Source organism: Polyodon spathula, chromosome 12, assembly GCF_017654505.1.
Source record: "Polyodon spathula isolate WHYD16114869_AA chromosome 12, ASM1765450v1, whole genome shotgun sequence".
NCBI classification, from domain to species: domain Eukaryota; kingdom Metazoa; phylum Chordata; class Actinopteri; order Acipenseriformes; family Polyodontidae; genus Polyodon; species Polyodon spathula.
Window position 1 is genome coordinate 16,243,467 of NC_054545.1, and position 16,231 is coordinate 16,259,697.

Consider the following 16,231-nt stretch of genomic DNA (forward strand, 5'->3'; position numbering starts at 1 on the left):
TCCTGAAATTATACACAGATTCCAGAGAGGCAAGGCCTTCCACTGCTACGGTACACAATGCTCCAAGAGACTGGAGAGAAGTAACATAATAGCAGAAAACCTCTGGCGGTGCCGATGACTTCCTGCCAGGCAAAGTGGACCGGAATGTGTTCTTACCCTGGCTGGGTGCAGACATAACCTCCGCATACTGCATTTCCAAACCGAGAGGAATTAAAATGGATGTTAAACAAAGATGTGATGAACACCACATGCGATGAGGAAAAACATCACTTTTCCTTTAAACCTAATGTTGTCCCCTATTTCATTAGCAAATCGACATTATCATAAGTAGATTTTTTTAAAGGTTTCCACCTTTTTCACTATGACTCCATTTAAGCCAATTTCATATAGTTACAGAGTATGTGGGCTCAAGTGGTGCACAGAGAATATATAGTGAGGTGGCAGTTAAGTAAAGCATCTGTTACTGAGAAAGATGACTGTGGGTCTAATTTAGTTTAGTACTTTATTGTTTTATTTAATACTCATATATATATAAATATATATTATATATATATATTATATATATATATATATATATTATATATATAGTATATATATATATTTTTTTTTTTTTTTTTTTAAACAAATTAGCAGTCCAGTAATAAAGTGCAACTCAACAGAAAATTAAAGATGGTCTTCCTTATAAATACATCTTAAAAAAAGATTTCCAAAAAAGTTGTCATTTTAAAAAATAAAAAGGCAACTTTTTTTGTACACTTACAGAACTTGTCAAAGCAATGTTTGAGTCATTTTTATTATTAGTTTGCTAATGGAAGTTACCTGTAGATTTACTGATTAAAGCAGATTTACAGAAAAAAAAAAACACAATATGCCACACAAAAGCAGGCGCACAACTAACCTGATTAAATGTTTCTGCGAGCTGGAAAACTCTATTAGGTACTCATTTGTAGTAATTGTGAAGTACGCTTTATTATTTTTTTATTTGTTTTCATATATTTCATGAGGCCCCTCATTTTAACGTTGCTGTTTAGGTTATATAAAATCAGAGTTTTACACATTTACAAACAATTGTCAATGTGGCAGCCTTAAATATCAATGTTGATATCAAACCCAACAGGCGCATTCATATTTTAATAATGCAGGGATTGCAATTGCAGACTAATGTATAAAGGCATGCAGATGTGATATTGCTCAATTATTGTCCTTTCACCTGTTACCTGCAAAGGAGACCACCCCAGTTTGACTAACAACTTGGAATACTTTCGTAGGTACAAACAGCCTTTTAAAAAAGGGACGTGTGCACGTCCTACCCTCCATTATCCCTCCATAATCCTCAAACAAATACTTTCGTTAAAAAGGTATAACTTTCACATCAATGTATTAAGCTTTTTATTTCACAGTCGCATTTGTGGCACATCCCCTTTGACCACACTATGCTGAAAGTACACTTTCTGCCAGGGAAACCGTTAGTGATAGAAATGCTATTCCCAAAAATGTCAGTTGCTTTGATAAACTCCCTCTGAAGCCCCAGGACAAAATGTTCTTCTGCCCATTTACAGAATTCATTTCTTTACTTTAAAAGTCTTCACAGATAGCTAAGTTTTATGTACCGTCAATAATTTAGGATGTCCTTATAGATAATCTTGTTACTGAATTGAAAATTTCTAAAAGAAAATAAATAAAATAAATAAATAAAAAAAAACATGTCTATCCAACAGCTGGGTTTTTACGCATCTGCAAACGGTTTTAACTAAGAGTTTAACTGGCACAAGCTACTGCCGGGAGAACAGGCAACCACAAAAAAAGCACATTTATCTTTACTGCAGCTCTTGATTAGCCCACAGCTGAAGGAAAACGGGCAGAGGTGTATTCTATTCATTTATATACAGTGGAACCTGCCTTCAGCATGCTCACTGTAAACGAGCAAACGTGGGTTCAATGGAAAAAAAATGATATTTAAACCAGTGTAGCAGAATGTCAGAAGGTATTATTATTATTATTATTATTATTATTATTATTATTATTATTCGTAGATAGCATCTAGTAATGTAATTACATTAAAAAAAATTTGTTTATACACATCTTATGTGTGTGTGTGTGTGGGTTTGACCCATGACATGAGTGCATTCACATTTTTCTCCCCCCCCCCCCACCCCACAGAAAAAAGCATAAATTAAATAAATGTTAGTATTAACACATTTCTCGGTTGTGATTGAGACACACAAATGGCTTTACAGGTATCAACTGAATTATTAAAAGGAGAGTATGAAAGTCGGGGTAAAACATAGAAAATCAGAAGCTCTAATTAAAGATTTGAAAAATTATACAATAGACTTCTGAGTGGTGACAACCTTTAAAAATAAAAACAGTATTGGGGGAATCTAAAGTGAATATTATAACATTACTTACCAGGGAGTTTGAAATGGAGCAGAGAAGTACAAACGGAAATCTAAATTACCATGGCGCAGCAAATAAATAAAGCAGCTGATCATGGGAATTATACATTTAAAATATTGTATTCATAATTGAGAACTTTTGATGGAACAAATAGATTAGTGCTGGGAAATATATCTGAATATTCAAACAATTATTTATTTATTTTTTTAACATGTATTCGGATACAAAATCAGATGTTAGTATTCGCTAGAAATGACAAAAAATACCTTGTGTTAATGCACCGTCTCACCAGAATTTGCACGACAGTTTAAAAAAATAGCAAATGAAAAAGAGCACTGTGTGATATGTGAGATTAATATATAAAAAAAAAAGAAAAGAAAACCTCTATTGAAACGGACGATGCGGTACTATACAATCAGGAACTTGTGTATTCTGGAATACAGCATGATTTATAAGTCTTGTCTGCCTAAAATCAGTGTAAGTATGTGATTTTCCTTTTCTAAGTTTATAACATAAAAAAAAAAAATGCAAGCATATACACTCAAATGTCCCACTGGCACTGTTCTGAATTGTGCAGTTGTTAAACAGCAAATACACTGTCTAAACACACACAAAAAGAAAGATTGTACTTACCAAAGAAGTTGAAATCTTACCAAAACAAAACACAAAAACAGTGAACAATTGCAACGTAAACTGTTTCAGAAAAGATGTCTTATTATACTCTATGTACAGTAATAACCTTTTTTTTCTTTAAGCATTCAAATAACTGTCATTTTACATTTATGCTATAGTATTAGACTTGTTACAGCAGCACTAATCCAGCACACTGTCTAATCCAAAACAATTTTCCAGTCCCAAGTGACACTGGATTGGACAGGTTTTACTGTACCTACAACAAAAATGCCAAGGTTTATGAATTTTAAGGTGGAGGTATTACAATTCACCACTGTTTCAATCATTAAAATTGACCTCCATGTGACTTGGAGCACAGGAAGTGATCAAGTAACAGGAAGCTGTTTCTTAAACTTTCTTTACCGGCATTTTTTTATTATTATTATTAAAAGGGCAAAAACAACAAAGCACAACAGGATGGAGGACCAAGCTAGTAATCAAAAAGATTATATTATTATCCATTGAGCCTATGCAATTTTCCCAATGATTTCCAAACTGTATCTACTAATTTCAAGACTAACAACCACACACATGCCTTTGCTTCAAAGAACTGTGGAAAGTTTTATAGTCACTTCCTGTTCCAGTACTGAATTCTTTTCCACGCTGATATTAAAGGACTTTCCTTCCCTGTAAGAGAAAGCACTCAATGCTGTAGTTTTCTGTCATTATCGTAGAATTAAGATTAAGTTCTGGGATTTGCACCTCCTATAGGATCCTAGTTGACCACAACACCCGTAGGTTTTCAACACAAGAAATGCTTCATTAGTTGTTCTTTTACTTCCAGTTTATGAACAACATTTGAAGGACGTACTTATTATAAATTGGATGCTAAGCATTTGGGCATTTGCAGACTAACGGCAAGACTTGTGGTGAATTTAGCCTCTTGAGCTTCAACTCTAAATAGAAATAATAGGTAAACCCTAAACAGGTCTCAACCTGCAAAGGCACGGCCGCATGGTGAGCCGAGTGCGTCATACAGTCAGAAAAGCACAGGTTCTGGCTGTGAAAAGTAACCAGTCTTTGCTAGGGATTCCAGAGGGAGCATTGGCAGGTTAAGAAGGCACTTTTGTCAGGGACTGAATCACCTCACCACAATAAAGCATCCCCTGCTGGCCAGATGGCCGTTGAGGTGGGCTGGTCTTTGTCCTTCCGAGGCCGGGAGCTTGTCGACATTCACTGTCGAGTTCCTGGGTGTAAAGAGGTGTGGCAAAGTGCCCACCCCTGTGTGTATTTTGTGTTGTATGTTGTGTGTTAATGTTGGTGTATAGTCATTGTTACATGGGATATAAATGGGTTTGTGTAACACAAGTGTTTAAAATGTATATTTGTATTTAGGCATGAGGATTGCACAGCACTTCACTTGCAAGTGAAAAGTAATAATATGTGAGCACGGGGAATTGCACTTTAATAATTCACGTGCAGTTGTACCGCGACTCCAATTGAATGATTGATTAGCTATCGAGTCTCGGTACAGCTGCATAAAAGCAGCATGTTTTCACTCACTCAAGGTTGTGTGTTCGGTGAGTGGAGAATGGGATTGGAGACGGTGGTAATAATAATAATAATAATAATAATAATAGTTCAAATAGAAGCTCACCATGTTTGTCTGTGTAGTCCGTTCTGATTGTCTCTCTTGTTTTGACTATGAGTGCCGTGTCCTGTGTCTTGTTTGTCTTACAACCTTTTATTTTCTGTCTGTCTGTGCACTATTAAATCCTGAGCGAGACCATTCGCTAAGCTTCACCAAACTCCATCTCTGTTGTTTATTTCCTCTGGTCTGATGTCACCCACTACAGCCGTCTTTGTGACAAGAGGCAATTGGCTTGGTCGTTGGATTGGAGGACGCCCACTGACCTGCATCTCTCCTGAACTGTTGTGGAAAGTTGCTGCGGCGAGGGAACAAACTTTTTTTTACAGACTCCTGGCCTCTTGCAGACCTTTCAGATTATAGATCTGTGTATAAACCGATAAACTGTTCATTTTATACAATCTATTTACCATTTGCAACAGTAATCTGCTTCAGATACAGTAATGTAGTGCAAGATTAAGAGGACCTCTGTACATGTGTGCACAGGTTTAACTGCAATTAGAATAAAAAAAAAGGAGTGTGCAAAAACATTTAGCTAGCATATGCCATTTTTTTTATTATTTTTTTTATTTTTTTTTTTGCAGATGACATTGGTAGCCAGGAAAATTCTGATTAATTTTCAGGTTACCACTTAATTGTCTCATTATTTTAAACACTGTACATGCTGTTCATTTTCAACACCAGATTATTATTATTATTTTTTTTTTTTAGTTACGCTTTTCCCATTTGTTCATAATTTCCATTAATTTAAGCTTTTTGCTTGTCCATAAAAAAAATAAAACATAAATGGTTTGCAGCCACTTTAAAACACAAGAGTGCCAAGACCTAGCTCATCTGGACAGTACACAGTTTTTAATGGCTTACTTTTTCTACAAACAATCCTGCCAATTTGACTTTTTTTTCTAAATTTACAGCTTGCATAAGAGTCAATTTCAGGAAAAGGTACAAAAAGGAGGAATTTAAAATGTCACTGAAATAAAAGTTTATCTTGGCAACTACGCACCACCTCACAGCTTCTCAGGTCTGTCCTTTCAAAACAAACTGTTATTAGCTTTTCTCTTTAGACAAAATTCTATGTCTGCCTAAAATCAGTTCAAATCTGGACACTCATAAAAACAAAAAGAAAGTTGAAACTAATAGGTCACAGTGAACAGTCCGACCCTTACTTATTAAGGACAATATCTCCTAAATATAGACAAACTAAAATAAGTTTCAATTATGTCATATTCGGTTAACAAAGCTTGAAACCAACTTTTATACTTCTGTGAAAGTTAATAAAATCTCTGACCAAATCAGTCAGATTTTGGAAGATTTCCTAAGGTTGTTAAATTTTAAAAGGAGTAAAGAGACTTTATGAGAGGCGCCTCTGGAATGTGAACCTTGGGATACCCTGTTGTTGGAATCCATTTTAGGTTCAAAATAAAATGGCTTTGCTCACAGTCTTACACAGAAACTTAAATACGCCATCCTACAAACCTGTTTCTTTAAGTTTACACTAATACACAAGCTCTGTAATAGCCTCAAAACCTATTTCTCCCCACATGCAATTATTTTGCTAGAATTAACTCTATAAAAAGATTAAATTCAATAGCCAAACATAAAACTGAATTGGCTGGTAACACATAATACTGGCTTTGGAAGCCCGATTAGAAATACAGTATGCAGCTGTACAAAGACTGGTAAAGTATTCAATCTGACCAAAAAATATTTCACATGGACAAACACAGCCAGGTTATAAAGAGATAAAGGAATCAGCATTTAACTAATATAATTAATAAGTTCTACAAAGAAACTCAGTAGTTTATGTCAGTATGCCAAGTTTCACAAAGATCTGTCTTCATTTACAAGACAGAAACAAGATAAAACAACAAATAATTGCTGACTTGGTTTTGCAAGTGTTGTTTCAGTGTCTGGAATTAAAGAACCAGGATAGTTGTGTTGATACCTAAAACATTTCTTCCAAACGCAGTCCATGTCTTATTGTGACAAAGTGGATGCCTCCGCATCGCCTGGGGTTGCCAGCCGCTCCGCATCGCCTGGGGTTGCCAAAATAAAACATGGAAGGCTGGGACTGGACAGATGGCTACCAGGACCTGGAGGAGTTCCTCGGTGGTCTAGAAGACCAAGGCTGGAGCCTTGCCTGTCGGGAGTTCGGGCACCCGGTGGTGCGCTGCCCCTACCAAGAGGGAGAGGAGGAACTGGTGCAGGAGAGGAAGGTGAGGAGAAGGCAGAAAAGGGGAAAGGGGAAGAGGAAGGAAGAGCCTCTACCAACACAACCAGCAGGGGAAGAATGCCTGCTGGTGTTGCCTCCAGAGGGAGAGGAGCCATCTCCAGCGCCAGAGGGAGAGGAGCCGTTGCTGTACAACCGCTGTCTCCAGAGCCGCACCAGTCCCCTGCAAGTGAGGGAGAGTCGCACCAGTCCCCTGTAACAAGGGTACACTACACGTCGCTCTCACCTCCATCGCCAGGAGACTACACACCACTTCCACTGCCAGGAGACTACATGCCTCCGCCACCTCCACCGGCAGGCGCAGAGCAGCAGGAGCTGCCTCTTCCTCCACCAGCAGGCGTAGAGCAGAGCAGGAGCTGCCTCTGCCTCCGCCACCGGCAGGCACAGAGCAGCAGGAGCTGCCTCTGCCTCCGCCACCAGCAGGGGGTGAATGCCTGCTGGGTCCCTGTCCACCAGCAGAGGGTGAATGCCTGCTGGGTCCCTGTCCGCCAGCAGAGGATGAATGCCTGCTGGGTCACTGTCCACCAGCAGAGGGTGAATGCCTGCTGGGTCCCCGTCCACCAGCAGAGGGTGAATGCCTGCTGGTATCACTTCCCCCAACAGCAGAGGGTGAATGCCTGCTGGTATCACTTCCCCCACCATCACGAGGAGAGGAGCTGGAGCTGCCTCTGCCTCCACCTCCATCAGGGGGAGAGGAGCAGGAGCTGCCTCTCCCTGGACCAGGACTAGATGCTGGTGGTCCTCAGCAGCCCTTGTATAGGCTGCTGAGGGAAGCACTGGGAAGAACCACCCGGCCACAGTGGCCGAGACAAGGGCCAACACCCGCACCCCAGCTTGTCCTGACTCCCTGCCTCGCTTCGCCCAAGGATACCTGCCTCGCTTCGCCCAAGGATGCCTGCCACGCTTCGCCGCTCCGCATTGCCTGGGGCTGCCTGTTGCTCCACATCGCAGTAGGAGGTACTGTGGCAGCAACCCCACCAAGGGGAGCTGTCGGCCACGAAGAAGGGGGAGGAGGTCTTGAGACCACCAACCCCAGCAGCAGTTTCGCTGCCGGAGATCGTGGGGGAGGTCAGGAGACCTGCTCCCACTGCAGCAGTTTCGCTGCTGGAAGTACTGTGGTCGGTGCCCCACCCAGGGGATCTGCCGGCTCCAAAGAAGGGGGGAGGTCAGGAGACCACCCCCCAAACAGCCTTTCCACTGCCAGGACTACCCTGCCAGGAGTATGCCACCCTGCTGTCAGCATTGTTGCTGACAGCCTTACAACCTGTGGGCCCCTTGAAGCCTCTGGTCCTGGCCCAGGACTTTGTGTGGGACTTTTGGGCTTTTAAGGGGGGAGGTGGCCACTGAGGCCATGTGTGCTTTGCACAGGGGGGGGGGGGGGGGTATATGTGACAAAGTGTCCGCCCCTGTGTATATTATCTGTTATGTGTTGCGTGTGGTGTGTTTAAATGTTGGTGTATAGACAAGTACAAGTGTACGTTGGTACACGGGATATAAACGGTCTGTGTAACACGAGTGTTTAAAATGTATATGTGTATTTAGGCAAGAGGATTGCACAGCACTTCACGTGCAAGTAAAATGTAATAATATGTGAGCACGGGGAATTGCACTTTATTAATTCACGTGCTGGGATTCAAGTGAATAATTAATTAGTATTTGAATCCCAGCACAACAGTATATATAGATGCACGTTTTCACATACTCGCGGTTGGGAGTTCGGTGAGTGGAGAACGGGAGAGAGAGTAGGAGAGTGATAATTACAATTGCTATTGCATGCTGGTGGGACCAGCACGATACTTGTGTGTTCAAAACTCACCGTGTTTGTCAGTGTCTGTCCGTGCACTGTTTTGTTAAGTTTAGTCCGTTTTTGTTTTTCTGTTTATTTTGGCTACCAGTGCCGTGTCCTGTTTTTTTGTTTTGTTACAACCGTTTATTTTCTGTCTGTCTGTTAATTCATTAAATGCTGAGCGAGACCATTCGCTCAGCTCCACCAAACTCCACCTCTGTCTTTGTTTATTTTCCTGCTTCTGGTCTGACGGCACCCACTCCGGCAGTCTTTGTGACACTTATCTACATCGGTCCCGAATATACCTTGTGCTACAAACTGGCATGTACGGTACATTTTCTTTTTTAATATAGCTTCCTTCTGAATGTTTTACTCCTTCCAATGATGTAATAATTCATTTATCTTAATTTTCCTATCGAATTCTAGCCACATGATTGCATTTCTTCACAAACTATTAATGGAAAAAACTAATTACAAGTGCACAGGCCATTAAGCTCATTGTACTGTGCTTAAAAATATCAACTCTGGAGCAGCAAACAAAGAAGACATAAATTACATCACTGCTGCAAACAAATCCAGAGTAAATGATGCCACTGCACTTGTATGGCAGATTGGACATTTATATTGCCTCTTACTACAGTCCCTCATTGCTGTTTCTGCTTACCAGGTTTACTCATTTCAATCATGGGGACTACTTCAAAAACATGAATTTCTGAAATGTAGAATGTGACCACTAGAGGAGTGTAACCATCATTTCTGTCCCCTCTGCTAAACCTCTATACAACATTCTCTGTTTCAAAGGGCACAACCATTATATTTGTATTATTATTATCTTAGTAGACACCCTTATCCAGGACGCCTTAATTGTTACAAAATATCACATTTACAAAATATCAAATTGCAAAATATCACATTACAGATAAGAGCAGTTATAAAATATCAGTAAAGTCAGTAGTAAACAGGAGCAAATTCAACTAAGAAAAATACAGTAAATAATTGTGTTTGAGAGCGATTTTGACTAAGAGCAGCTAGACTTATAGTAAAAATATTTGCTTATGAGAGTAAAATCCATTAAGACAATGGTGGAAGTCAGGTAAATATTGTAGATGGGTTAATTCAATAGCAAACGTGAGAAATACAACTGATCTTTGGCTTTTGACAACCGCACAGAAACACACAGAACTGCACAAACAGGTAAATAATTAAAAATAAGAAATGATACAGTAGCCCTTTAAGATTATATTTGTATAAAGAATCGGTGCTGTACTTTTCCCAAAAGCTGGACGCTATGCAGTTGTACACACTTTACAATTATTTCAGGAATAAAATATGGATATACTGATTCTATTTATCTACAAAAACAGTCACCAAATATCTTAACCATAGTTTATGAGATTAATAAAACATTTAATAAACAGAGCCCGAAAGCAATGAGATAATGTTTTTTTTTTTTTCATCACCCAACCAAGAGCATGTGACAATTGGTCTCCTTTCCAGCAGCAACATCAACAGACTTAATGACTTGGATTCTAAATGGCAAGAGCAAGTACCCTTTAAAATGTTAGACTGTGAAGAAAGCAGCATGACTGTATTAGATTATTAGATTCATTAATAATCACTGCTGTCCGAGTGCAGGCTGTACATCTATAAATCTAGTGTTTCACAAGGAGCAGTGCCAAAAAAGTCGGGAATCTGTCATGGGCTATTCTGGAGAGCTTCCCTGGAGGAACTAAAGGCTGGTAATCATTGAGGAACAGTCACATTCCCCTGCAGAACAATCCAAAGAGACTTAATTTGAGATTAAGAGGGTGAAAAATCAGTTGAGTAAACTTTTACTTATGATATTCACTCCATTATATTCTTGGCCAGGGACATTTAAACTTGTGTCTATAAAAAAACATGGTGACAAACTGTGCTCTGCCCAATTATCAGTTATTCAGAGATGTGTATATTAAGCAAGTGTACACAGGCTCTCATCAACACACTCCAGACTCCACAAGGTGCTGGAGGGTGTATCGAGGAATGTTAATCTATTCAGTCATTAATACAGAGTGGCCACAGCTGGCCCTTCCACTCCTGGTCTTTGTTCCAACACTGTTCTAAATTGTTTAACTGAACCAATTAAACCTGCACCAAGACCCTGAAGTAGTTACATTATATAATGCTACCTGTTAAACCTGGAGAGGACCCGGATTGGACACCCTGACATTAATATTTCACACAATTGGTACAGAGAGGTAGACAGAGGATCGTGATGTCAAACATGCTCAGCTGGACTGAGATCCGAGGATTGTAGTGGCAATATGTGAAGCACTGTTCGGTGGACTTGAAACTATGTTTAAAAGTAAACTATGATGGCTTTATAATGCTGCATGGACCACATGTCATGATCAGCCTAACCTGTTTCACTAATTCTTGGTAATATCCAATCCAATCATATAGACATGTCCTAAAAAAAGTTGCCGGGCATCTCGAGTAGCCCTACATTGTTTCATTCTTAATAACATTATAGCTTAGAGGCAAGGGTTTTTTTTTTTTTCATATACAGATCAGCCCCTATCGAGTGCCCATAGATTTGCATATTATAAATATTTCAGCCAGCTGCTTTTAATACAGGTTCAATAAACCTAGTTTGAATGAGAACATCTGCTAACATTACATAATAACAACAACAATAACAACAACAATACATACATACATACATACATACATACAACACAATTCACTTCAGCAGGACAGGCTGATTTAGTGTAGTTTACTTTTTGTTACAAATCTTTACATTTGAAGTTCTTGCTCAACCTCACTCTCACACTCATTCAGAACCATCTACAACTTTTTATTAGACTGTACAATAAGTGCTTATAAAATTTTTTAATTCTGTCAGGCTGATGCAGATTTTAAATGTCCTATTTACTGTCTGAACCTAAACTTTAGGATTAACTAGACTTCTGAGCAGCCAAAACATCTCCAAATGTCTGCTCTCCCACTCTTAAAATGTGCAGCCTCAGATGTTTTATAATCCCTCCTTATCTGTACCATTTCTCATGCGGTAAAACTTCTTATTTCTAATACACCCATCCCACTTTAGGTGCAACGCTATTGTAGCAGTCATCTTCTCCATGCTGGTCTGCAGCTATTACAGTCAGTCTACAAAGGAGTGCTTTTGTAGAAACCATGAGATAAATAAAAAAAATATAAACAGTATTTTAGCAGAAATGATTGTACACAAAGTTTGAAACAAAAGCCTTGTAAAGTACAATATAATAAATTGTGATTAAGCAGACAAAGACGTGTTCTTTAGTACACACACACACACACACACACACACACACTGCAGTGTTTATAAACTATTAAAGCAGGCTAAATAAGTGTGGAAAATGCAGTTGCATGACAGAGAATTAAAATAATAAATAATACATAGTTTCATAAATCTCTTTTGTACCAAGTAGTCAAGAGAGTAACTTGTTTTACAGCATGGAAAATCTTTGCAAGCAATCTATTGTTTTTATTTTTTACCACTATTGATTTTTATAACACAACTCACTACTTTATCGTTGAGATAAATATATGCAGCATGCAATCCTTGTTTTATTGACTTCTCCATACGTTTTCCTTTTTGTTTGTTTTTTTTAAAACATTACTTCATATAACCCCTGGGTGTAATAGACTAGTTTGAAGTACCTGCTAAAGAAATTGCTTAATTTCCTTTTCTGCTCTCAGAAGCTCACACGCAATTATGAATATGGTATCATTTTAACTGCCATACTGAAATTGTATTGCCAAATACAATACTGTGCAGTAGCATAAAACCAACACAGAAACTCCACTAGTTTATAAACTGTCTACAGACATTCTATTTCCTTTTTAGATTTTCCTTTTCACTTCATTGTTTTTTTTCATGTTAAGAGCCATTAACATTTAGAAGGTTCTTTGTAAACAGCCAATCGTTATAATTCATTCAGATAATATAGCCAGTATACAGGTTAATTCAAAAGTCACTGTCAGCTTAATGAGTCTGGCGGGCTTAACTTCTCCCAATGGACATTAGTAAAACCCACGCCAAAAAAACACAATGAGGCGCAATCTCTGCTTGAGAGAGGCCCAGAATGACCCCCGATCCTTCCGTTATGCACCATGCCAATACTGTAATGTAATGTCCACCCGGATTGTCTCAGAAGTCAGAAAAAGGATAAGATCTTTTGCCAACATTATAAAAATAATAAAAAGCAGATACACAGTGATTCAAAAGTTAAAAAAAAAAAGTTTAAACAACATGCTTTATGAAGATTTCCACAGCTCTTGCCAACTGAACTATGCAAAATTCAAAAGCAGAACTGACCTTCACAATATTCACAGTGGAGAATATAAAGACCCACTGCAAAGTTGTCCACCACAGTGAACTATTTCTTCACATTAACTAGGCTGTACCAATATTATCTCATTCTGAAGCCACAAAATGCACTATGCTGTGTCAAAGTTACCCCGGTTGGCATTTAATTGACCATCACACACCTGAAGCTGCCTGCAGCTGGAGTAAGGGCTGTGCAGAGCCGAGTAGTCCTCTGCAGACAGTAGAGCTTGAAGCTTGGAGTCGATTTCAGTCAGATGATGCAGTTCACTGGGTTCCGGTGTGTATCCTTCTCCTGGAGTCAGGGAGACAGCCCACTGAGATGGATTGCCCTGAAAAGAGGAGACAGATAAGTATTTGGGACACTAGGTGCATCAGCAGGCTTCTTCACTAGTCTGTCACCTACAGGGGCCTGGGTTTAACTGTGGCCCAGGTCACAAGTACAGATGTAAATCAATAGATTATTGATTGTCATGGCTATATTTTGGGAGCCTTCATTAAACTGAATTGATTGATTGTTCCCTATTTGGAGTCTCATTTATATATCATATTACTAGCGTATGGAAGTTTTCAATCATATTTGTCTTTCATGAGGAATCTACATTTGTTGGATTCTTGCTTTTTAAATTACTCTATATAATAATATGCACGTGCATCTTTTCATCCTTGTTGGCTTGTGTGAAGAGTCTATACTTTTTTTTATTCTTGCTTTTAAATAATAAAATAAACTCAATCAATTTCTGATTATTTCCTGTCTGATATTCAATTAGAAAATTGCACCTCCCCTCCAGTCACAAGTGAAACTAGTCTCAACCTAACGTCTTATTATTCCACGTCACAAAAAAAAAAAAAAAAATCTCACAATTCACCACAACTGGCAGTGCGGCAGAGAAACCTCTCAGTCCTGACCTGAAAGGTCCCGTCCCTGCCAGCCAGCCAGTTTTGGGCCTCACAAAAGCAGAGTGCCAATTATGCCAAGTTTATGACGTGTACTAATGTCCATTGGGGGCTAGTAAATGAAACACACACACACACATACGATTTAAGCGTGACTAGATTTTAATGCAAGAATGCCGGAATACCACAGCTGAGTGACAGGCAAGGCAGTAATCTCCTGCATTACCAGCCACCCTGTAGCTTAACAACAGGTGCAATTTAAACAGTATTTGTAAGCAATAAATAATGTGTAGGCAATTACAAATGAATGTGTTTTTTTTTTTTTTCCCCTCAAATCGGATTACTTCCCTACATACCCAGTCTTAGCATCTATTAAGAATAATAACAAATCTGGATAGCACCCAAATTCTTTTGAAAATAGTGGTCAGTGTAGATGATTTTAGCACACTGGATTAAAGTTTAATTACAGCAGCAACACATTCATATTTTCATTTCAGTAAAACTACATTATTGGTAGAGGATTGATGTAGAGCAGGGCTTCTCAAACTCGGTCCTGGGGCCCCCGGTGGCTGCTGGTTTTCATTCTAGCCGAGCTCTCATTTACTTAACTAGACCCTTAATTGAACTGATAATTTGCTTAATTAGACATTTTTACTTGTTTTCAGCTCTTGAACAGTTGCATATTTCAAATTGGCTATAACATTTTATAAGTAACTTGAACTGCAACCTTTTTACTGTGTGAAAACAAGTAAAAAGGTCTAATGAAGCAATTAGTTCAATAGTAATTAAGAGCTTGGTTGGAATGAGTTTGAGAAGACCTAATGTAGAAGCTATAAAAGACAGTCAGTTGTTCTGCTACCAAGGGAAAGCTACACACTTGCTTGATATTAGACACTATCCGTGATCAGGAAATAGCTCTTGTTTTTCTGAAGTACTTTAGGAACTTGCAATGGAGTGCCATATAGTTTATATTCCAGCAGGTGCTGCTGGTTGCTCTCAAATATAGTGCTGCAACAAAAGCCAAACATATATTTAGCATATATTGTATATATATATATATGTTTAGTTATATTTAGCATATAACGTAGACTAATTCATAAATGACCGTTTCAAGCATACACCAGACATGCATGAATTACTTTTAAAATAACACCCATTCTATGGTAATAAGTGTATTTCCCCTTATACAGTGCCTTGCAAAAGTATTCAGACCCCTGACCAATCCTCTCATATTACTGTATTACAAATTGTACATTGAAATTTCGTTCTGTTCGATATTTTATTTTAAAACACTGAAATTAAAAATCAATTATTGTAAGGTGACATTGGTTTAATGTTGGGAAATATTTTTAAGCAAAATAAAAAACTGAAATATCTTGCTTGCATAAGTATTCAACCCCCACACATTAATATTTGGTAGAGCCACCTTTCGCTGCAATAACAGCTTTAAGTCTTTTGGGGTAAGTATGTACCAGCTTTGCACACAGTGTCGGAGTGATTTTGGCCCATTCTTCTTGGCAGATTTGCTCCAGGTTGTTCAGGTTGGTTGGACGACGCTTGTGGACCGCAATTTTCAAATAGTGCCACAGATTCTCAATGGGATTGAGATCAGGACTTTGACTGGGCCACTGTAGGACATTCACCGTTTTGTTCTTGAGTCACTCCAATGTTACTTTGGCCTTGTGCTTGGGATCATTGACCTGCTGAAAGGTGAATTTCCTCCCAAGTTTCAGTTTTTTAGCAGACTGAAGCAGATTCTCTTGCAGTATGTTCCTGTATTTTGCTCCATCCATTCTTCCTTCAATTGTAACAAGATGCCCAGTCCCTGCTGATGAGAAGCATCCCCACAGCATGATGCTGCCACCACTATACTTCACTGTAGGGATGGTATGTCTTGAGGCATGGGCAGTGTTAGGTTTGCGCCACACATAGCGCTTTGAGTTTTGGCCAAAAAGCTCTATCTTGGTCTCATCTGACCACAAAACCTTTTCCCACATCGCAGCTGGGTCACTCTTATGCTTTCTGGCAAACTCCAGACGTGCTTTCAGATGGTACTTTTTGAGTAACGGCTTCTTTCTTGCCACCCTACCATACAGGCCAGTGTTATGCAGAGCTCTTGATATGGTTGACTGGTGCACCATTATTCCACTCCCAGCCACTGAACTCTGTAGCTCCTTCAAAGTGATTGTTGGCCTCTCTGTGGCTTCTCTCACAAGTCTCCTTGTTTGAGCGCTGAGTTTTGAGGGTAAAACTCTTCTTTTTTTACCCTTTCCCTAATCTATGCATTTGTATTACTTTATCTCTAACTTCTGT

The 16,231-nt window shown here is 39.0% G+C and overlaps 1 protein-coding gene across 2 annotated transcripts in view; it reads right to left on the minus strand.

The window, feature by feature from the left end:
• The window catches only part of fsip1 (fibrous sheath interacting protein 1), a 139,964-nt gene that overhangs the window by 96,622 nt on the left and 27,111 nt on the right, over positions 1-16,231 (minus strand). For both annotated transcript variants that reach the window (XM_041265195.1, XM_041265196.1), the window contains exon 10: positions 13,186-13,353. In XM_041265195.1, the coding sequence (XP_041121129.1) occupies positions 13,186-13,353 (168 nt within the window). The remainder of the gene's footprint in view (positions 1-13,185; positions 13,354-16,231) is intronic.